At 37.1% G+C, this 23604-nt stretch overlaps 1 protein-coding gene across 2 annotated transcripts in view; it reads right to left on the reverse strand.

The window, feature by feature from the left end:
- Positions 1-831: 831 nt before the first annotated feature.
- The window catches only part of DSC3 (desmocollin 3), a 49670-nt gene continuing 26897 nt past the window's right edge, over positions 832-23604 (reverse strand). The window contains exons 10-17 of one of the 2 annotated variants that reach the window (XM_072829118.1): positions 18918-19177; positions 18665-18807; positions 17466-17690; positions 14367-14591; positions 12158-12279; positions 6727-6984; positions 4946-4988; positions 4726-4863 (exon numbers count right to left, since the gene is read on the reverse strand). In XM_072829118.1, coding sequence (XP_072685219.1) covers positions 4962-4988; positions 6727-6984; positions 12158-12279; positions 14367-14591; positions 17466-17690; positions 18665-18807; positions 18918-19177 — 1260 coding nt within the window. In that variant the 3' untranslated portion in view covers positions 4726-4863; positions 4946-4961. Of the gene's footprint in view, positions 4864-4945; positions 4989-6726; positions 6985-12157; positions 12280-14366; positions 14592-17465; positions 17691-18664; positions 18808-18917; positions 19178-23604 lie in introns of both variants that reach the window. The other variant, XM_072829119.1, reaches the window with a different exon arrangement.

Below are 23604 nucleotides of genomic sequence, written 5' to 3' on the forward strand. Positions count from 1 at the left end.
TCTAAAGTCACACAGATAGTAAGTGGCCGAGCCAGGATTCAAACGCAAACAGTCTGACTCTAGACTAGACCGTTTCCCTTCTCAACCGCTATGAGCCAATATTTAACCAAGTCAATTCTCCTGGATGCTTGGAATTTTCTGAATTGTTTGATATCAGAAACAAAATGTCAATAAACATTTTTTAAAACAAATATTTACACATAAAAATAATAATCACAATAAAAGTTCCTGAAATTGAGATTGTTGTTCAAGTTACACTACAGTGTAAAGCTTTTGATACGCGTCTATTTTTAAATGGGTCAGCAGCCTTACCTTTGTGGGAAAGCACTCACACACCCAGGGAAAAGATTCACTGTGAAATACACAGCACCATAATTTGGTTGTGAACACAGTTAAAAGGTCATATATTCTGTAAGTGACAGAACAAAGACTTGAATACCTCTTGCCCTTTTTTTTGTTGTTGTTAACTCCTAATGTTTCCCCTTGAATATGCTGCTCCAAGTAAGAATGCTATGACAGCATTTTATTTCTGGAACACTCTACAATTACAACTACCTTCCAATACTTCTTTACCCAATAAAAATCAGACAGAGAGAGAGGTACAGATTTTTGATATAATTTGGAAAGCTGTGCCCCAAATAGTGATATCCCCCCACACATAGTTTAATATACAGATAATGCTGACAACTTGGTAATGATTCATTCTCTAAAATATTCCCCAGGAATATAAGGAAGACATTATCAAGGATCTATTTTCCTGCCAGTCTTAAGCACAATTTTATAACAGTTCATCTTGGAATCATTTAATCATTAAAGATAGCAAAGACAAGATACGGAGTTAACAGTTTTATTACATCCTGCATCTGCATCTATTACTTTACACATCCCCTTTTTACTTATTTTAACCTGCCAGGTTTCTTTAAAAGCAAAGTAACTTCTCTTAATAGCATACTTAAAGTTCTATTAAAAATGCTGCAAACCAAACCTCACTGCATTTTAGACATTTAACTGCTTCCTTATAAAAATATGAAAAAACAATCTGTACATTTACATTAAAAATTCAAGAATATTCACTGGAAAAAAATGAAAGCTATTTTCACACTGAAATAACATAATTTCCCCCTTACACATAAAAGGAAAGAATACCACATGTTAAAAATGTTTACATTAAACATAAGACTTTAAAAGGAAAAGCACCCTTTTAAAAGCCTAGGTCTGAAAATCTAGATTTCAGGGGGAAAATTAGAAAACAGGAAATGTGGCATCAGGTAAACAATTTAGATACACACTTAACTGAACACCTTCTATCTCAGTGCCCAGAGGACTGCATAAGGAAGAAAGTATTCCCCATGAATGCCTTGATTGTTCTGCACAGCCAGTTCGGGCCCATCCTGTAAATGCCTGCAGATGCATCACGCAGTCATGTAAGCCCTTCCCTTGATTCCACACTCCAAATAAGGTGAGGTATGGAGAAAGGGTTGGTGATATTCCCCTAAATTCAAATGGGAGCTGCCTTTGGCCTGAGAAAAGCAGCAAAAGGGAGGGTCTGGCCTAAGAAAACTTAAGTAGCAGTGTTGTCTTTACTATCAGTGTCCCTTTGTTGGCTCTCTACTTGCCCTTCAAGGCCTGGGTTTTCATGTTGCTGACTGTCCAAATATCCTACTTGGGCTTGCACTCTCCCTAAGCTCCCTGTGTTCTCAAATGATGACTAAGTTTTTTCTTTCCTGTATTCAAAATGCTTGTTTCTTCTATTAACTTGAAAAATCCTTGTAAGAAAGAAATCGCATAAAAATTAAGTCAAACTATAGGGTGATTGACAGCCTGGAGCATTTGCCACCTAAGTGTTACTGGCAACACTGGGAGAGAGGTTAAAGAATGGGGACTGATGGGAGGGCTAGATGTCTGATTCACTACGCCAGTTTAAAACAGGGAAGTGAGTGGGGAAATGGCATTTTACAATTTCCAGGCTCAAATTAGAACACAGCAAATGGCAAGGAGTCTTAGGATGGTCATGCCCCTCTTGGTCCCTTCAGTAAGATTTGTGCTCTCACCCTGTTCCCTTTATCCCCTAAAATCTGACCAGCGGAATATGGCTATTTGGCTCTGAAGTTTTAAAATGTTGGTAGAAAAGAGAGAAAAAGAAAATGGTGATAGAATCCTTTTTCCAGAATTGGTTTTTAAAAAGCTTTCAGTATTAGCTCCAAGAAAAGCACTGCATCTCTGGAACTTTGCCACTGGAAGTCAGGCAGCCCTAGCTCTAACAGCTTTTGCCAGTTTGTGCATGCAGAACCAAACTGCAAAGCAAAGCTACTGTTCCACCTACTTGCCTCCTTCCTTTCCACTGAAACCAGAGAAGGTTAATTAGCTGTATACGATTTTAAAGAAATTATGCAAATGTACGTGAACTATCTTCTGATATGCTCAGCTCTGCAGCACAGACCAAAGGCTAAGAGGCTCTCTTTTTAAAATCCTGGATTCCTACTGTAGGACACACCTACCTTATTTTATCAGATTCCCCTTTGGTTTTCATTTTATTTTAAACGTTGCACTAATAGTTTTATATAAATATATATTTATCTATTTGTGTGCATGTGTGTGTGTGTTTACCCTTATAGCATTTCTATGAAAACTTTCTAAGCCAAAATGGCAGAGAGCAAAGAAACAATCACCATTCATTTATATGGAAATCTTTTTAGTGTTGTCAGATCCAAAAATTAACCGTTCTTCGGCTTTTCTGATACCTTAGGACACATTTTACTAAGGGATGCACAAAATAAATGGAGATCAAGCACAGACGCTTGCAGATGCCATTCAAAGCCCTGGCAGTGGATGCTGAGAAACAGTACAGTTCCTGGGGAAGGCGCTTGGCAAGGCGGCTCTCTGCTCTGGGTGCACGCTTGCCTCCCTAAGGCTCACTGCAAGACAAGCCCTAAATGCTATTTTCACTTTTTGCCTTTATTCATATAAGTGCAAATCTTCTTCAGGTATCATTAGGTTAGCAAAAACAGTTGCTAATGTAGGTCTTTGTGAAACACAAACTTTTGAAAAGCAGGGGATACCACTGTCTCTCCTCTCTCTCTCTCTCTATATATATATATAGAGAGAGAGAGAGAGAGAAAGAGAAAGAAAAAAAAAGAAAAAGAAAAAGAAAAAGAAAAAGAAAAAGAAAAAGAAAAAGAAAAAGAAAAAGAAAAAGTCAGGTAAGCCTATATTCATATTGAACATTGCCCCCCATTCTTTATTTGACTGTGAGGCTCACTTTGTGAGTTAGCCCATGTAGTGGCAATGTACCAATTCGTCACAGCTGCAAAATTTTTAAGTTAATTTAGTTTTGTTTCTCTTCCAAAATTTTCTTCAATTGGTGATACATAATATTTCTTCTCTATTTTTTAAGCTAACGCATGAAGTGAGTATACAACAATGTGATATGAGATTCTGCAAAAGATTAGGTGTTAATTATTTTAAGTTTAAACACCCTCTCTTTAGAGTTTTTTTGCAAGTCCTTTGCAGGGGCTCTATCACATGAACAAAGCTGAGCAGCACAAAATTTTAAGCAACAGTTTGAAAGATATTAAAATGCTCCGAGGGGTTCTTTTGATTGTTTATAGCATTTTAAAATGTTTATCTGCTTTAATAAGGAACAATTTATGTGAAAATGATAGTGAAAGGAAATGCACACTCAGCCCTCATTGCTACGCATAACTATGACAAGGTCTGTTTCTTCAGAATGTGTGGTGCGGCATACTCTGTCTAAGGAGAACATATTCTAATTGCAAATAACTACTATTGAAAGAAAATAAAAAGCCAGATGTGCTAAACTTGCAAATAAAATCATGAAAGTACGATATTAAAAAGAAGAAAAACAACTTTTTTCTCAGCATAATGTTCATCACTGCACATTACCAATAGTAGTCCTGAATCTCAGGGAAAAAGATGTTAAGACTTGTGATTACAATCTCAATAGGTCTTTGGTATTTTTCATTAAAAATATGATTACAGTGTAGTCTAACATCATATTTTTTAAGACCTTATTGGGGCAGTCAAGTAGATAGACCTGCTCTTCATGATCTAGTTGCTAGCCAGAAGGAAAATGAAATTCTAGCACTCTCTGGAGCTACCAGCTTGGTGGTACTGATTCTTTAAAGAGCTAAAAAATGCAATATAATTTAACAAAATGTTTGATATAATCCTATTCGACTTAAATCTAAATCTGGAAAAAGAACAGAATTTCTAGCCCACATAGCTATTCTATATTCAATCAAGTACAGCTTAGCTATCATTGGACTAATATTAACCTAACACATTTATTGGTAAAGTGTCTATGAAGAATGGCAGGTCCTTTATAGACCTTAATTCAAATGCTACAGCATGAGATCTACTAGCTGTCTATTTACTTGGCAGTAAAGAAGACAAGAGACATTTTAACATTTCAAATTCCTTGGAAAACATTAGCAACAAATTGCTATAAAAATACAACTTGGTAAATAGTACAATCCAAAATTTAGAAAGTTATATATTCTTTTCTAATGTATAGATATATTAGAAATATATCTATATGTATCTTTATATATATTAGAAATTGAAATTGAACTTTACAATATCCCTTTGCTTTTGGAAACCTCCAGAATATTTGGCAAATACACGTCTAATTGTAGCACTTTAACATTATCTCTTTGTGCATGTCTCTGCTAATGTAGTAAATTTGGCTCCCAAATTATTTAAAAAGTCAAGGCCATCTTCTTCCTGTTTTTCACTGCAGCAACCCACAGAACCAGCTGGAGATCCTCTTCCTTCATAGTTATATGTAAGGACATAATCTTGAGATGGCACGTGGTCTTCATTCTGGTTACACAGATGCAATTTCTATAAAATAAAAAAAAAAGGATTCTATTATTGTTTTAAACACTCTTAAACATATGAACATAAAATTTATTTTTTTATTTACCTTTTATGTTTAATTTCTAACCAGTGTGTCCTCTAATGGAGTCCTACATACAAAAAATGCACATGATTGGTTGATATCACAACCGTACCATAAAGTCAGTATATTTTACATTTCTAATAATCAATATAAATTTTAAAAATTACATATATACAAATGTTATATTTAAGTACATTTAAATCACCATTAAATGCTTAATCTAAATTTTGTACCGAGAGGGGAGGCTAACCCACAAAATGGTGACAGTATGCATGGCAGGCAGTTAAGAATTTGATTCTGGATATTTTAACAGTCCTGACTCTGAGTCATATCTCTGCTTAATCACTATGTATATGACTTTGGGCAAGTTACTACACATCTTGAAGTCTTACTTCTAACTCTCCTTATGTCTAAAACAGGAATATACACAGTGACTATCTCACAATACGGATGAAATAGAATTTTGCCCAGCACATAGTAAATATTCAATAAACGTGCAATTAATAAAGTAGGCAAGAATTACCACATTGGGTTCAGAATCAAGTTTCCAAGACAGCCCAAACGTGACAAAAGTAGAGAGATGCACAAAGCATTTTAGTGAAATTACAAAGAATCAACATCACCCACATTGCAAAAACCAGGCCTTGGGAATGGAGCAGACAAGCATTCAGCTACAGCCATCCTCACTGGCTGCTACCTGCCTCCTTGCCCTATTGAACTCCTTTGGCTCCTTCCTCCTCACTCCCTCCCTAACTACAGTTTCTTTCTTTGGCTTATGTTACCAAGTGCTTTTCTTCACAACCATTCCAGCCTCATATCCCATTATCTGCTGTGCACATTAAAGGACACCCTTAAGAGCACTTCTTAGGCTCCACTATTTCCCAACCTGACCTTACATGAATATTGAATAGAAACTTTTAGAAAAGAGATGAACACTTGAATTTGACGGGGAAAAAAAATGCTATGGACATGTGATAAGCTACAGCTGCAGCACAGAATGATGCTATCTGCAGTCCATTAAAGGATTAAGGGTTCTGGTCCACTGTAGGTGTTACAATAGTATCAGTAAACTCTGATAAAAAGAAAATTTAGTCCCAGATAGAATATTTAATCCAGTGCTTTCTCTACCCAGGTGGTACATGTGCATCACCTGAGGAGCTTTAAAAATAACAATAATAATAAAAAGCCAAACCAATTAAATGCAAATCTTTCAAGGTGGAGCATTTAAAAGCTTCCCAGGGGATTTTGATGTGTTGCCAGGACAAAATCCATGATTTAATCCCTCTTTTCTTTTATATCCTTGCTTTCCTCTGAATAAAAACACTTTATATTTGAATAGTGCTTTTTACATTAAGTATAGTTCCTATAACTCACATTACTTAACATACCCCCTAGAATTGTGTACAGACGTTTTGTTTTCAGAGAGAAATGCAGAGTTGATTGGGGGAGTTTTGTGATTAGAGGGAATGAGATTTTTTTTCACATTTCTCTATATTAAAATAGTTCAGGAGGTAAACAACATCTATAAACAGCATGCAACTTTAGTGGGGATATTAGAAATTTCCAATTCTCATGAGATTTTAGAAATTAAAAGAAATGGGACAGATGGGATTAGATCTCTCTTATGTTAAACAATGTGACAACATCGAAGCACGGTTGGTGGGGGCCATGCAGGGAATGACCAGAGAGTGGAAGAGAAAGGATACATTGAAAAATATGCAAAAACATCTGTGGAAACTCTATGTTAACTTCAATTTCCTATTGTTCATTTAAATTGCAGATGCAAAACATTCAGGAAAACTCACTTCACCAAGACGGGGCTGAGTGAAACTATGCCACTCGGAGTAGGTGTATCTGCAGTTGTCCACCTCTGTGGGTCCTCCTCTGCAGGAATCCAGGGTGTGATGATGCCCGGTCCCCCGGCACGATTCCAGTGTCTGGTGTCCGCCTTTCACCATTTCAATGGTCTCCTGACCTCCATTTTTCACTCCTGATCCCATAGTACCGCAAAAGCCTTGGCCAGAGTTGTTGACTGTCTGGGTCATAAACCCATTGGCAGAACACTGAAATGAAATAAAATAAGACCATTTGTATCGAGGAAACAGATTCCAAATAAAGTTGTAAGAAGACAAGGGAGAGAGGATGTTTATTTAGCCTTTTATTAATTCATCCATTCATTAACAGACATTTTTGTTTTCTAATTATGTGCCCAGTGTAGGATGCAAAGATGGACATGATACCTCAGTGGCTCCAAGAAGTTCTTATTCCAATGAGGCAGAAAAACAGATAATTACTTTAAATATACACACACACACACACAAACACAGAGTGCTATAGGAACATAGAAGAAGAGCCTTAAAATCCAAGCCCCGGGCAGCCCAGGTGGCTCAGCAGTTTAGTGCTACCTTCAGCTCAGGGTGTGATCCTGGAGACCGGGGATTGAGTCCCACATTGGGCTCCCTGCATGGAGCCTGGTTCTCCCTCTGCCTGTGTCTCTGCCTCTCTCTCTCTCTGTGTCTCTCTCTGGTCTCTCATGAACAAATAAATAAAATCTTTAAAAAAAAAAAAATCCAAGCCCAGAGAGAATAAGTGGAGAAGACTAGAAAATACTACACTGAGGGACTTCTGGACTCCTACTTGAGAAATGGGAAAAAGAAAGCACTACCTGCAGGAAGGCCTACACGTAAAGGCAATGGAGTACTTTGGGGGCCTTCAACTTTCAGCCTGTTGAGAATGGCTACCACATAGAGTTCACAGTGAGAGAGAAAGTGGAGAGGTCACAAAAGGCCAGAGAACATAAAGATCCATATGCCATGCAAAAAAAACTTAGACTATCATGAAGATCATGGGGACTCAAAGAAGGATTTTAATAACAGGTAAGGGACATATTTTTTACAATAATTCTGGGCAATAATTTAAAAGACAAATAAGAAGACAAGTTGAATATCATGGATACCAGAGAGGTTTCACTAGGTGAAACATGATAAGGACCTAAGCCAAAGTAGAAGCAATGATGATTCAAAGTAGTTGGATCCCATACAAAGTTTACTGGTGGTCAGATGGATGAAACATCAAAGGGAAGAGTCAGGAGTTATTCCTGAGTGCTCTGCTTGCTTGTGCAACTAGATAGATGGTATAAATCACTATACCATCTAGTGATGAAGGATGCACTCATGGGTGAGAGGAGGGTGAACAATTCAGTTTTATACATAATTACTTTAAGAAATTTGAGAAACCTATGGATGCCCAAAATAACTACATGGATATGAATTGATTAATATGTGAGCCTGGAGTTCAGGTGGGGGAGCTGAGCTGGAGCTATAACACTGGAAGTCATCACCATTTAAGAGGTAGTTGAAGCCATGGGAATAAATTATAACTCCCAGAGAAAATGGTAGACTAAACAAAAAGAAGGCTAAGAATAGAACCACAATCATGAAATGGGCAAAAGACATGAACAGAAATTTCACAGAGGAAGACATAGACATGGCCAACAAGCACATGAGGAAATGCTCCACTTTACTGGCCATCAGGGAAACACAAACAAAACCACACTGAGATACCACCTCACACCAGTGAGAATTGGGAAAATTAACAAGACAGGAAATCACAAATGTTGGAGAGGATGTGGAGAAAGGGGAACCCTCATGCACTGCTGGTGGGAATGTGACCTGGTGCCACTCTGGAAAACTGTGTGGAGGTTCCTCAAAGAGTTAAAAATAGATCTGCCCTACGACCCAGCAATTGCACTGCTGGGGATTTACCCCAAAGCTACAGATGCAGCGAAACACCAGGACACCTGCACCCCAATGTTTCTAGCAGCAATGTCCACAATAGCCAAACTGTGGAAGGAGCCTCGGTGTCCATCAAAAGTTGAATGGATAAAGAAGCTGTGGTCTATGTATACAATGGAATATTACTCAGCCATTAGAAACGACAAATACCCACCATTTGCTTCGACGTGGATGGACCTGGAGGGTATTATGGTGAGTGAAGTAAGTCAATCAGAAAAGGACAAACATTATATGGTCTCATTCATTTGGGGAATATAAAAATTAGTGAAAGGGAATAAAGGGAAATGAGAGAAAATGAGTGAAAATATCAGAAAGGGTGACAAAACATGAGAGACTCCTAACTCTGGGAAATGAACAAGGGATAGTAGAAGGGGAGGTCGGCAGGGGGTTGGGGTGACTGGGTGATGGGCACTGAGGGAGGCACTTGGCAGGATGAGCACTGGGTGTTACGCGGTATGTTGGCAAATTGAACTCTAATAAAAATTTTTTTAAAAAGAATAGAACCACAAGGAAAACAAAACAAAAAAAAACATGTTTTAAGGGTGGATAAGGGAATTAGAGGACAGAACTGATCTGAAATAGCTATTGAGAGAACAGAGGAACCCAAGAGGCACAACTCTGAAGTCATGCCGAGAGGATTAGTGTAAGGAGAAAACATCAAAGTAGTTTAAGAACTGGTTCAAATAAAGTAATCCACCTATTAGATTCAAGTAAAAAGGTGGCCATTGGTGACCTCTGTCAAAAGAATTTCCAAGAAGTGCTGAATGAACAGGAAGTAATGCCATGGACAAATCAAGTATAATCTCTCAAAAAGCTGTTTCAAAGAAAAAGAGATAAGGAGGGAACTAGAGGAGAACAGAGTCAAGGGAATGTTTGAAGATAAAAAGACTTGGCTAAGCATTGACGAAGGCCGGAACCTTATATGGAACTCTGGGCTGTAGGTGGGAAGTCTAGTTAGAGCGGTAACCTCAAGCATGTCAATTTTAATTATAAACTGTTACTTTCAGACAAGACCTCCATTAAAATCAGGCTCCATTGTGCCATCTTCTTACCAATTTGCTTTTCTTCTATTTAATATGCAGAGTCTCTAACTAAACTGGAAGATTTTCAAGTTCAGATGATTTGGAGTTTTGGATATTTCAGAACCTGAAATGTCCCTATAAATGTCATACATAGTGTCTCACTGCCTTAGAAAATTATACCAGAGAAGAGAACTGAAAGTAGCCATTTGGTGGCACTGCTACCCCATATTTTTGGCTTGGATTGCTCCTACAGTGAAATTCTATTACACAAGAAAAAAAAAATAATCCTGATTATCAAATCTCCTTGATGGTATAGTTTTTGTCATTATACATACATGCTCAGAGATCATGCAAGCTAATACCAGGAGAATTCAAACTAAACTAAAACCAAGGCCTAGCCCACAATGCCATGTTTCACATTCTATTTTCTGTTCCTTCCTGTCACCATGTACATTCTCACAGGGTATCATATACTCCTTTTCCACACCCATGATTTCCAGATTTAACTTCTCTAGTCCTGACTTTTCAACCAGCGCCTAACCTCTTCTGAACCCCTTTGACTTCAACTTAAGTCCAGAACTAAAGTCATCACCTGTACTCACTGTACTAAAATGAGCTTACACATTCACTATGAAATTCTGTTACATTTTGTAAAAATATACCTAAATTAAACTGCAGTATAAATTAATAATTCTGAGAATTTTGAAAAGTGTTCCTAACAGAGAACAGGCAAAGGTAGGTCTGAGTATGTTATGGTGAAATTGCCAATTAATGCCAGCAGCTCTAGTATCGATTGGCAAAGAACAAGTATTACAAATATCTCCATCATTCCCTTCTCAGGTATAAGATAAGAATTTACTAGGAGTTAAAGACTATCAAGGGACTCAATGTATTTTCTGAATGGAGAAATAATTACAAGGTTCCACATGGAGGCATGTCAAGCATAGTGGGCTATGATTTTACGTGATGGTGGAAGGAGGTGAAAGAGGCAAAGTCGTTAAGAAAGGTATCCTAACACAGAGATACAGAAAAGGCTTGAAAGGCTTAATGTAAAGTCCTTGTCCTTGGTTATGGCCTCTGTTGCTTTGACTTCATTTTTTATTTTGTTACTCAAAAGCTAACAACCTTATCATTTACACATTTAAAATATTTATTATCCTTATTTTAATTTTCCAGTGACCATTATCCATTCTCGTAGAGTTACCTCCTGCTTCAACTACTGAAAGATTCTAATCCTTTCTCTTCCCTATCCCTAATATCTTCCTATTCTCACTGATCATCCTACTGACTCAGCATCACACTGCTCCCATTATGCCACTTCTGTGCAGAAAAACCATCACCTGCTCTTCCTTACCAAGAGAATAAATCCCAAGTCCTTAACAACAGCCCCATCTCCTACTCCTCTCTTCCAAATGCCTAATGAGTTTCAAGCTTCTACTGCAAAACAGCATTTCTTCCATTTCAAATCGATTTCTTTACTATTTGTTGAAGAATCCCTAAACTTTGTCATCTCCTTTTTTATTCATAAGGCTGTTTTCCACCTCTATAGCTATTCCCACCATCTTTCTACTTTCAAACCCTTCCTATTCTTTAAGTTACCAAGGCTTTCACCAAGCCCACCATCTTTCTACTTTCAAACCCTTCCTATTCTTTAAGTTACCAAGGCTTTCACCAAGCCTTTCCAGTTGATCCAGACAACACGAATGCACCTAAGTATCACAAGCACCTTTGAAAGACAACAGTTTTCTATCATATTGGTGCTGATAGTTTACTGGCATGTTCCTACTTATTTTTCCCATAAAAATAGATTCCATTTCTCATCAATACTTTGAAATCTTTTTGAGGGAAGAACATGCCTTGTAAGAACTTTTTAAATATACATCTCCCCAGACAAGAAGCCTAGTACAAAACACCTCAGCGGTCTCAAGAAATCTATACGGAAAGAAAGTGGCAATAATCTTCCAAGTAATCTATCCTCCCCCCACATACTTTTATTAAAAATATGTATCTCTTTGGTATTTTCTTAGTTGATCTTGAAAACTTTTAGTAAGTTTTTTTTTCCCTATTATCAGTGGTCAAGAGTCAGAAAAACAAATAATATCTGGAAATGTACATTGTGGAGAACAGCTAGAAGATTGGTATTATAATAATTTCACAACATCAAAGAGCAAGTTTTAAATCATAACACTAGAGAGTGGAAGAATAAGAATGAAAACAACGCATCTGATTTAAGAAGTTCAATAAATGCCACCTACATAAATATTTGAATATTGACAGATAAAATACTTATGCCTACAAAATCTGACCAAACTAAAAATATAAATATTAACTCCTAAATTACAAAATAACTTCATGAGAATCAGTAAAAGAAATTAAGGGAGATACTCAGAGATAAATACTCATTTTAAAAAATTACTTACCACCTTATCATCTCCAGGAGCTTCTGTGTTTGATATAATTAAGTTTTGCTGTGCTAAATCTTCAGGAAAACCTTTTCTTTTTTTGGCACCAACAACTCCACATACCAAAGTTAGCAATACAGCTGCATTGAAAAAAAAGTTTAACAAAATAATCATCTCTTATTTTTTATTACCTCAGCTACACAGGAGGAAAACCAAGCCAGTAAACATGGTCCTGTGAATTACCTTGGCCTTTCTAAATTAATAGGCTGTGATTTAGCTTAGACTTTCAAATCTGAATTATATGTATATTTTTATTATAGCTCTTTTTAAGAGTTTGAATTCAATCCGTAATTTTAAAATATTTACAATTGTAAGTTAAGTCATACATTTTCAAAAAATTCAATGACATTTATTTAAGACAGAGACTTTAAAGAGATTTACTGATTCCCAAAACACTGATTTGCCTATATGAAAACATGACAGACTTTTCTCCCCAGAACAGATTTATCTCCAAGTATCTTCATTAAAACTACTCTGTATTTTGTCTATTCAAAATTTTCTTTCTAAAAAGAAAATTCAGCATACCTGTGGGAGTTTTAAATATGTGATAATTAAATTAGCAGTAATAATAACGACAGTTCTCACAATGTCCTACAAGCCCCTCTATCAAGGGTGGCCAAACTACAGCCCCAAATCCAGCCCACCACATGTTTTTGTATCATTCATGAGTTATGGTTTTTAAAATCAAAAGAATAGAAGTTCAGTGCATGTGGAAATAATACGTCATTCAAATTTTAGCCTCCATAACATTCTACCGGAGCCCAGCCATGCCCATCACTGAAATGTTTTCTATGGCTACTTTCCTACTAGAAGGGTAGATTTCATTGGTTACAAGTGAAATCACAGGGTCTGCAAAATATAAAATATATACTAACTAGCGCTTGACAGAAAAAGGGTGCCAATCCCCGCCTCCTCTATGTGGTCCCTTGTTACCTTTCTGGTTCCATGTCCAACCCCACTCTCCTGATCCACTCCAGTCCAGCCACACTGGCATCCCTGCCATGCCTTGACTTCTCCAGCCTCCCTTTCACCTAAGAGCCTTCGAGCTGATTTTCCCCTCTGAATGAAAACCTTTCCCCCAAGTACTGTACTTGGCTCTTTCACCTTTCCCCCAAATCGTCAGACAGCCTTGTCAGTTAGCCCTGACCAAACCATCCGCAGACAGCTGCTGTCACTTGCACTGATCCCTCATACTCACTCACACGTGCTCCACAGCACTACAGCTCCTAATTCTTTTGCTCTATTTTTCCCTCCACGGCATTTCATTTATTTATTAGTTCACTGTCACAAGGCACACTGTTTGTGTTTGGTTTTGTCTGTTTTGTTCTCTGATGACTCCCAACACCTAGCCAGTTTCTGGCATATAGTGGCATATTTATTTTGTTGACTTGCAGAAAAATATTGAACACTGTACTATTCTAAGCTCTTTACATGCGTTAAAGCAATTAATGCTCAGTGCTGCCCCCTAACGTAGGCTACTCCAATTATTCCCTCTTATAGTTGAGGAAACTGAAGCACCATTAATTAAGTAACTCGCCCCAGGGTGCATGGGTTGCAAATGGTAGAGCAGGGTTACAAATCCAGATAATTTGGTTCCAGAGTCTTGCTCTTAACCCTAGGGCTATCACAGAACAAAGAAACCATGGCTCATCTAGACTGTAGGAGTAGATGGAAATAGAGGGGAAAATATGGTGCCATTGGGAACTACACAACTGGCAAGGAGAGGGTTAAAAGAATTCAAAACAGACAAGATACACGCAAGATGGGATATTGCTGTGATCTGGGTGATTCCCAGAAGCCCTGGGCTGAATGGCGAGAAGAGGTCACAGTGGCTCATAGTGGACTTTTATATTGCAAAAGTTTTGATTGTTTTATTTAGCCCTAATAGGGGTAGTACCAGGACCAAGAAATGAAAACTATATATTGACAGATTTGGTATGGTCTAAGGAATTTTAACCAGCTCTGTCCAAGTATGAAATCATATCTTAAAAAGGATCTAGCTTCTCCCTCTCCCCAAAAATATTCCATCAGAACTCAGGTAACACAAAAGCAATTTATAAAGAGGACACTCCTGATGGATAGTTGGACAAGATTACTTTTTAAAGAACTTTTCCTGCACTCACATATTTATGATCCATTTTAACTTTCAGTAAGTAAAAGGACTTACAAAATAGTAATGCTATACCCAGCAGTATTGCTAGGATCGCCCATTTTCCGAGTATTACTCCTGCACTCCTTCGAGCTGCCCGACATTGACTTGGATGAGTGCAATCACACAGATTAACTGTCAGGATTTTTGTTGTAGATTGACCTTCTCTATCCTTTACAGTAATAGGAACACTATATTCCTGAGATTCAGCATTTTTCCAATATGAAAGACGGGCAGCTGTATCTGAAAGAAAATGAAAGAATTATATCTTTAATGGACATGTATTTCTCTCTTACCATTTGTTTTGCCACACTTGCTTCTAAACATATTATTCTCAAGGAACCACCTGCCACATGAAAATGAATAAAAATGGACAACTGCCTACAACCTTTTCAGCAAGAACACTACCATGTATGTGTTGTCCATTGTAACTTTTTGCACGAAAGGATTAAAGACATAATTCGACATTGGAGTGACCCAGTAGCATTTCAGTAATATTTAATATTCCTTTACTTTTCCCTTATCTGCAAACCAATGATGCTAGATTGGCCCCTGACATGCACTTCAAACATTTTTCTACAGTACCAGTTTTTGGTATTCATAAAGAATTAATGCCAATTGTTAGGCACAAAGTATGTCTTCAGTTGACCTTCTCTTATCTATTTACTTTCTGGTATCTGTCCATTATTTTTTTTTTAACAATTTTATTTATTTATTCATGAGAGATACACACAGAGAGAGGCAGAGACACAGGCAGAGGGAGAAGCAAGCTCCATGCAGGGAGCCCGACGTGGGACTCGATCCCGGGACTCCAGGATCACACCCTGGGCCGAAGGCAGGTGCTAAACTGCTGAGCCATCCAGGGATCCCCCCATTATCTTTACATATAAAGTAAATTTTCAAAATACAATAGACCCTTTGTTATTATGCCTTCCCTACAGAAGTGATCTCAATACCAGAAAGCTAATTAATGTCACCCAGGCTAGGTATAAGGTTTACATAAAAACAAATGTATCTGTATCATAAAAAAAAACATTTTTATCAACTATATTTCCCCAATAGTCTTGATACCTATTTTAATGACTTGATTATCAACTTACCAAAAGCTCTGCCCACTTTTAATGCCAATTACAGCCTTCTGAGTCTTGCAGTAAGTGAAATGACAAAGTAGCACAATGCATACCCTGGAAGTCATCTGTAACTTTTAAGCCTTTCTTAAATGTACTGTTACAACTGATGAGAACTTCAAAGACTTTTGGCTGCACTTCAAATGCAAAGCTCCCTGGAGGAATGTGGATTACTACTAAGGTTTAGATGGAACCCTCCCAGATCATATTGTGGTTAAGGTAAAATCCTTCAAATTCCTCTCTTCCCTCAAGACATGCTCAGCTCTGGTCACATCTTGTTTGTTCATACAAGTGCAGCAGCCTCTGATGACCCTGCCACTCAACTCTTGCCCTCCTCAATCCTGTCACCAGTGTCACCTTGTTAAGACACAAATCTGGGCACAGCATCCCTTACTGGCACACTCCCAGTGCACACCTGCTGTCACCTACTGAATATAAGTCAGTCTCTTCAGTCATAGATAGGCCCTGCATCCCCAAACTCCACCCATTGTCCCACCCAGTCTCTCAGCAGTTCTGCTAAAACCTGAACTCTAACAGCACCAGTTTACTTATTCTTCTAGAATTTTCCTTCTTTGTGCAAATATACTAATCGATTACTGATTAAACAAACACTTATTAAGCAGTTAGTATCAACTAAGCTCTAGGCTATGTGCTGGAAATACACAGAAGAATCACAAATATACTGAGAAACTCATATATTGGAGGAGAAAGGTAAACAGATGATAATACAACATGAAAGGAGCTATAATAAAGGTAGAAAAGGTCATGGTGCTACTCCTTCTATTTTGAAAAAGGCTTCATTGACGTGAGCAACAGAGCTGCAGTCATGTCTGTCTTGTTAATCTCTACATACATACCCAGGGTTAGAACAATGCATGATAGATGGCAGGTGCTCCCCAAGTATCATGAATTAGTATCGAACTATGAAATGGGAAAAGTATTCAGAGCAGAAGGGTCAGCATACACAAAATTCCACTTACATGAAAGAGCATAATACAGTAACAAAACAGCAGTGAATGGTGGCTAAAATATAGAATATTCTATTTCCCCAGGAACCACTATCATAGGAGGCTGTCCTGATTGCTCCAATGCTATATCCCTGTCCATACTCCAATATGTTTCCTTCCAGAATACTATTGAGTCCTTGTCTCATACAACCAGATTCCTCATTTCCAGTTTTCTTATACTAAAATTTAAACTAAAATTTATACTAGAATTTAAACTGTCCATCTCTGTTCTCCCCTCACCTCACTGGAGTCACTTTAAAAATACATCAGGGGAACCTGGGTGGCTTAGTGAATTACATTGGACTCTGGATTTTAGCTCAGGTCATGATCTCAGGGTCATGAGAGGCCCACATTGGGCTCCATGCTGGGCTACACACTGGGCATGGAGTCTGCTTAAGATTCTCTCCTTCCCTCTACCCCTACCCCATCCTCTTTCTCTTAAAAAAAATAATAATAATACACCAAAAACAATTTATCTTAATGATAAGCTGCCCAATATTTTAACAAAGCTTTGTCTTTGTTGTAAATGGAAGTTTGCCTTAATAAAAATTATTTTTTTTCATTTTATATGCAATAAATAACAGACCACATACAGTATTTGTAAAAGACTGAGTTAGTCTTCTAAAATATATTAATGAGACTATTACACTAAACAACAAAATCTACTCTCAGTTATTTTAGAGCATATAAAGCATTACTTTTTATTAAATACTTCAGTGTGCCTGGGTGGCTCAGTTAAGTATCCGACTCTTGGTTTCAGCTCACGTCATGATCTCACGGGTCGTGAGATCCAGCTCTATGTGAGGGCTCTGTGCTCAGTGGGGAATCTGCTTAAAGATTCTCTCCCTCTGACCCTCCCCTCACCTACACACATGTGTGCTCTCTCCCTCTCAGCTCTCTCTGAAAGAAAGAAAGAAAGAAAGAAAGAAAGAAAGAAAGAAAGAAAGAAAGAAAGAAAGAAATCTTTAAAAATAAATAAATACCATTAACTTTGGTGAGGGTCCATATTTTGTTCGTTTCTGGAGAAGTGTTTGCCAAGCTGAAATAAAATGGAGCACCATGGATAGGTTCATCAGGATCAACAGCTGAAATGTCTGTATACTTCATCTTGGGTTTGCAAACTGTTACATAACTTTGAAGTACTTCTGGTGGATTATCATTCATATCTTCAATGCTAACAGCAAGTGTTCCAGTACATGATTTACCATCTATGAAAGAAGGAAAAAAAGCTTAGCATAGTTTTTTGCATTCTCTTACAGTTTTCCAATAAAATTAACTACATTCTACATAAGATATATGTTTTCTTAAATAAGCTGATTACTACAGAAAATAGGATGTAAGAATGTAGAAGGATAAGTGAAACCTGCAGATCATCTAAAATGAGTACGTCATGGACAATATCAGCTACAACTGCCAATAAACCCAATAAACCTTACGCCAGGATTATTATCAAATAATAAAAATCAATGTGTGAATTTCAAGCTCTGTATTTTGGGGGAGTTCCTTCTGGTGCAGATGTTAATGAGCAGTAAAGAGGCTACAAAGAGTTATTCCAATCCCGATACATATTTAGGGAGTATTTAGGGGTATGATGGATACACTTAGGGAGATTTTCAAAATATATGATGCTCAAGTCCCCAATCTAGGATTCTGATTCAGTGTGTCTAAGTCACATCTACAAAATGGTTTTTTAAGTGCCCCAAATTAATTATTATTATTCTAATCATTAATTATTCTAATAATAATATGAAGCCTGAGTAGAACCCCTGGGTTGTTTTAAGGAACAGAATTCAAGGAAAGGACCACTTTGCCCTAATAATCAGCTGAGTTATTTAAAGATTCTATTTTAAGTGTAATAAAGAGATGTAGAAGAGCCTGGTGAGAACATTTCATCTGATCCCAAACTTAAGTTTCATCTTTGCCCTCTAACATAGGCATCTATAGGCATTTGACGTTCCCCCATACTGCGGATATAAAGATAAATATGACATGGCTTCTTGTTGCTGTGAAAGTTCACCTTGTTAGACAATCAAGAGAAATAGGTAGTCTCCAAAATAATTCCTAACAATTCCAAATACTTATCATAAAAAATTCTGCACAATAATAAATGCAGTTTATTTTCCAATTCCTTTCTAAAATATCATATTAAAACTTAAAAAAAAAGTTGTTTTTTTCTTTTTACCTTGGTCTATTGCTAGGACTGTAATATTATATAACTCATTTCTTGGAGCCATGGCCTCCCGGTCCAGGATTTTGGAAGTTATGATCGACCCTGAAATCTCATCAATGGTGATCCATCCTTTAGGATCATTCAATTTTTTGTACCTATTAATATAAAATGAAAAGTCTTTAGCGATACAAAATGTATAAAAATAAATTACTATCTCAACTATCACAAATACATTATCTGTATGTGGTTACAGACTTCTCCGTACCTTAAGTGGTTGCTACTTTTAGTTTCAGGGTCATACGCCTTATAGCCATTGATCTTTGACCCCACTGCTGCATTTTCTGTAATCCGTATGTATTGGGCTGCAGGGCTGCATTCAGGTCCTTCATCCTGATCTCTCACGTGAACTGTCACCAAGGCTCTATTCATGGTTGTCATTCTGAGTGCGACATCTCTGGTAAATGGAGCTTCGTTGCCTACTCCAATTTCCAGAATCACCTGATGGTTTTCTTCATAATTCAGTGGCTTTTTAAAGAAGCACATGTATAACAGTATCGGTGTAAAATACATTTGGCATTTCAAATAGCAAGGGACCTTCTTTTTTATGGGGGGGGGACCTTCTTTAAATAAGAACAGTGCTTCATGAGTTCTCTCTTCCTTTTCAATCAGTACTGACTTCAACAGAGAGATGATTCTTCACTAAGCCTTTAGCAAGAGTGATCTGAAAGTTTCTGCAGGTGGTTTTATGGAGTTGCAGAAAACAATTCCTAAAATATTTCTATAGTTCATTCTTACTGAGGAAAATTATTCTGAATCTGGAGATAATGCAAAAAGATAACAGTGTTTTTACGGCCCTGTCTTATAGCACTGAAGGACCAGCCTGAGGGGCATCTAACTCCAAATGAATCCAACTTTGTTTGACTTACTACTTCCTATTGACTATGTCCATTTCCTCAACCACTGTACTATAATCCCTCTGCTACACAATTCTACTTAAATGATTCATCAGCCTCCAAAAATATTTAAGTGAATCCTTTGATTGTAATTGATTTTCAGACAACAAATCAAGCAAAACCCATAAAGACATTATTTCACACTGTACTGCAAATTGGAAGCATTTTTTTCCTTGATTCTCTTCCTGCTTATCAAAATCATCATTGGCTGACCATTGAACGAAATGAAAACAGATGAGTAAAAATTTTACTTTAAACCTTTCCCCATACCTAGCTATTATCAAGCTGAGATATAGTATCATGAGTCCATTAAGGAAGGAGTGAATCATAGAATCCACAAAATGTCTGTGAAATTCTTTTTTAGTTTATATAAATATTCCTGAAAATGGAGGGTCAAGGGGGTAAATGAATTAATATCTGTTTATCTATTGCTAATGAACACTACCTCACAAATTACATGTGTTGGTATGAACATGTAGAGAATGAGAGTATCCACTGGCAATGAGCCATGGATGGAAATTCACAAAACAGCTGCTGCTCTGGAGGAGGTGCAGTTATTCCATCCAGGACCACTTGCTAAAAAGCCTTAGAATTTCTTTATGTAATTTTTCAAGGCTTATACTGGATATTGTTTTAGAGGCTTAAAACTCCACAAGACTGAAAATCTGGTGGGATGTGAAATGAATGATTAATGAAAAAACAAGAATTCTCTTCCACCATAGGGTAAGCTTTATGTTTTAATTATTTTTTTTTAAAAGTGCAAAAATATCCTATATCTGCACTGAGATGCTATGAACTCCCTAGAAGATGAAGTGCTGCTTTGTGGTGGACCTTCTACATTGAGAATGATCAACAACAATATCTTCTTCACTCAAACCAATGTGCACTACTGCTGCTGCTCAAATGGAAATGAAATGTAGGGATGGAAAGATCACTCAGGATTGAGCTACTAAAGACTGTATCAGCTCATGCTCTACAGTTCCAGAAAAGCTATCCAATATAGAAAGGTGTAACACTAGCCCCACACACATGTAAGACTTCTAAAAATATAATAATAATATCCTATAGTTTACCAAGTGTTTTCATTTTCATTGTTATAATTGAATAGCTATTAGGGAGACAGAGAGAAGTATTTATGATTTATAGATAATACAGAGGCTAACTTTCCATCACATAACTATGCAAAGCAATTTAATATGGTGCTTAAGAGCGTGGTACTTGGAATAAAAGAGATCTAGGTTCAGATCCTGTCCTACTGCATCCTAGCTGCATCACTTTGGGTAAGTGTCTTAATCTCTCTGAAATTCAGTTTTGTCTTCTGCACAACTGTTACAAGAACAAGATTTAATATTGTAAGCCCATAGTGAGTGTTTTATACTATAGGATATAATAATCTCTCAGGCTGCCACATAAACAATTGAAAGAAAACAGTGACATTTTTTGTTAACAGCCAATTTAATGCAATAATAGGAGACATCAACTAGCAAGGCAATGTTTGGAAGCTTTGTTCAGATAAAAGAAGTACATATAAGCAATCTTTGGTTTAACTTCTGATTCTTTAACTCTTTTTGGTATAAAGGAATAAAAAAAGTTCATTCCCAGCCATCATTATGTAAGTAGCCTACTGAAAGAATGATGGATTTCAAAATGCCTTGATTATACAGTGTTTGATTTTAAAATAAAAGATGCCTCATCAAGGTTAGAAAGTACTTAAAGATAGAACTTAGGTACACAAACACAAATCTTGAGCACGGAAAAGGATTAAGATATCTTTAAAGACCAGTGTGGCTACCAAAGGAGCTATGTGATGAATTCAAGTTTTCTCAGGGTTTGCATAAAATATAGAAAAGAAAGTATACCATGGAAAACGCACATTTTATTGACCAACATGGTAGAGACTATTATGAATGGCTCAAAGAAAGAGAGATGGTAAAATTCTGAGAGGAGCTAATAAGGAGAGATGAAGAGAGGAAGGAGATAACAAGAAATAAATACATAGAAATAGAAATTAATTCAAGTTTAAAAAAAAGACCCCCTTGTGCAAGTCATGGTTTTATCAAGCTAAGTAACCCACATATGGAAAAGAGGAGAGAGAAAGGGAATGTGACCCAAGAGTCTCCAGCTGGAAGAGCAGTACAGTGGTTGTGAGGAAGGGTTCTTCTTCAGGAATGTCTGAGTTGGCATCTTGGTTCTATCACTTCCTATCTATGTGAACTGGGGCAGGTGACTTCACTTCTTTCTACTTAGCCTCCTCATCTGGAAATGGGAAGAATGAGAGGAACAACCACACGGTTGTTAGAAAGGTTAAAAATAAATCTTTTGAATCTAGCATTTTTTGTTTTGTTTACAATTTCAGAATGTGGGAAAAGAAACAAAATAAATTATTTTTATAAGCCAAGTCAAATACCAATATAAAAACTTAATAGGAATTGTGCAAAAGAAGAAAATTATAAGTATCTTTATAAGTTGTAAAATGGGGATAATAATAATATCTTATCCTAAAGAGGATGCAACAATTAGTTATAAACTACATAAGGTACTTATGTCATTCCCTTGACATGAAAGGTGATCAGTACTTGATAATTGCTTTTAAAATTCTGAAAAAATTTCCTAGATATAAGAACTAGGATGTAATTATAAAATATAAGTGCAACTATCTTCTGTTTAAAGATAATGGGAATAAATGTACATAAATTTTATGGTGGGGATTTTCTTTATTCTTCATATGTGAAATTAACTTAAGCTGAACCAAAGACAAAAAAGTAAAGTATCACCATATAATTGCTCTCCCTACTGGGGAATCCTGAGATGGTAACCAGAAGTTGTTCATCAAAAATAAAACAGATTGCGGGGGGGAGGGGCAGCCCGGGTGGCTCAGCGGTTTAGTGCCGCCTTTGGCCCAGGGCCTGATCCTGGAGACCCAGGATCGAGTCCCAAGTCGGGTTCCCTGCATGGGGCCTGTTTCTCCCTCCGCCTGTGTCTCTGCCTCTCTCTCCTCTCTCTGTGTCTCTCATGAATAAATAAATAAAATCTTTAAAAAATAATAATAAAAATAAAACATGTTTATTAGTCACCCAGAGTGGGAAATATTCTAGGATATTATAGGCTATAATTTCTGAAAATATTTGGAAACATTTTTCTTAATGTGATCAACATTCTTTGAGGGAAAAAAATCCACTCTGAATATGAAAAAATGGAATGTACTACATTTTTTTAGAATATATTCTTTTGAGAAAGTTTATTAAAATTCATTTTGTATTGCTTTAAAAAAACTCAAAAAATTTAATTCCCAGTGTTACTTAAATTTTGCCTTCCAAAGCAAGATGAAATCACTGAGATTTAAAAAATAATAATAATAGGACTTTAATAATGGACTTGAATGAGAGAGAAGTGAGGATTAGTCTTCTAATCAAGCAGCAGATACAGAACGCTCTAAAAGGTCTGAGCTTGGGTCTTTGACTTGAGCTACTGCAGTTGGCATAATCTTTCCATCTTAGAATTCAAACTACTCCTTTGACTTCCTTCTAGAAAGAAGTTAAGATGGCGGTGAGGGGGGCAAAAGAGGTGTCCAGGAGAAATCTTTTACAGAGTATCTGTTGCCAAACACATCAAAATTGATGCCTGACTACATAGGTATGCCTAACTTTGCAAATTGATGCATAGCTGCACTTTTCATAAGAATTATACACCACAGACCTTTAGCCTACCCAACTTCAGCTGCAGCTTGGTGGACACTCCCCCATTTATGCTGATAGACTCACATCTCAAGCACACAAAGATTCAGCTCTCCACATTCAAAGTCTCTCCAAAGCCAGAGTGCTCTCCCCCTAGCAGACACAGCCAAGCCAGAAGTGCAGGAAGAGCTGAGGTTCCCTTAAGGCAGCCTTCCACCAATGAGGCATGGGTATCAATGGAGTTGATGGATAAATGTTCCAGGTACCACTTTTGGAGGAGATAATTCCGAAGTACATTCTACGTGGTTTATTGTATGACTGAACA

This window comes from Canis lupus, chromosome 6 (assembly GCF_048164855.1).
Source record: "Canis lupus baileyi chromosome 6, mCanLup2.hap1, whole genome shotgun sequence".
Lineage (NCBI taxonomy): Eukaryota > Metazoa > Chordata > Mammalia > Carnivora > Canidae > Canis > Canis lupus.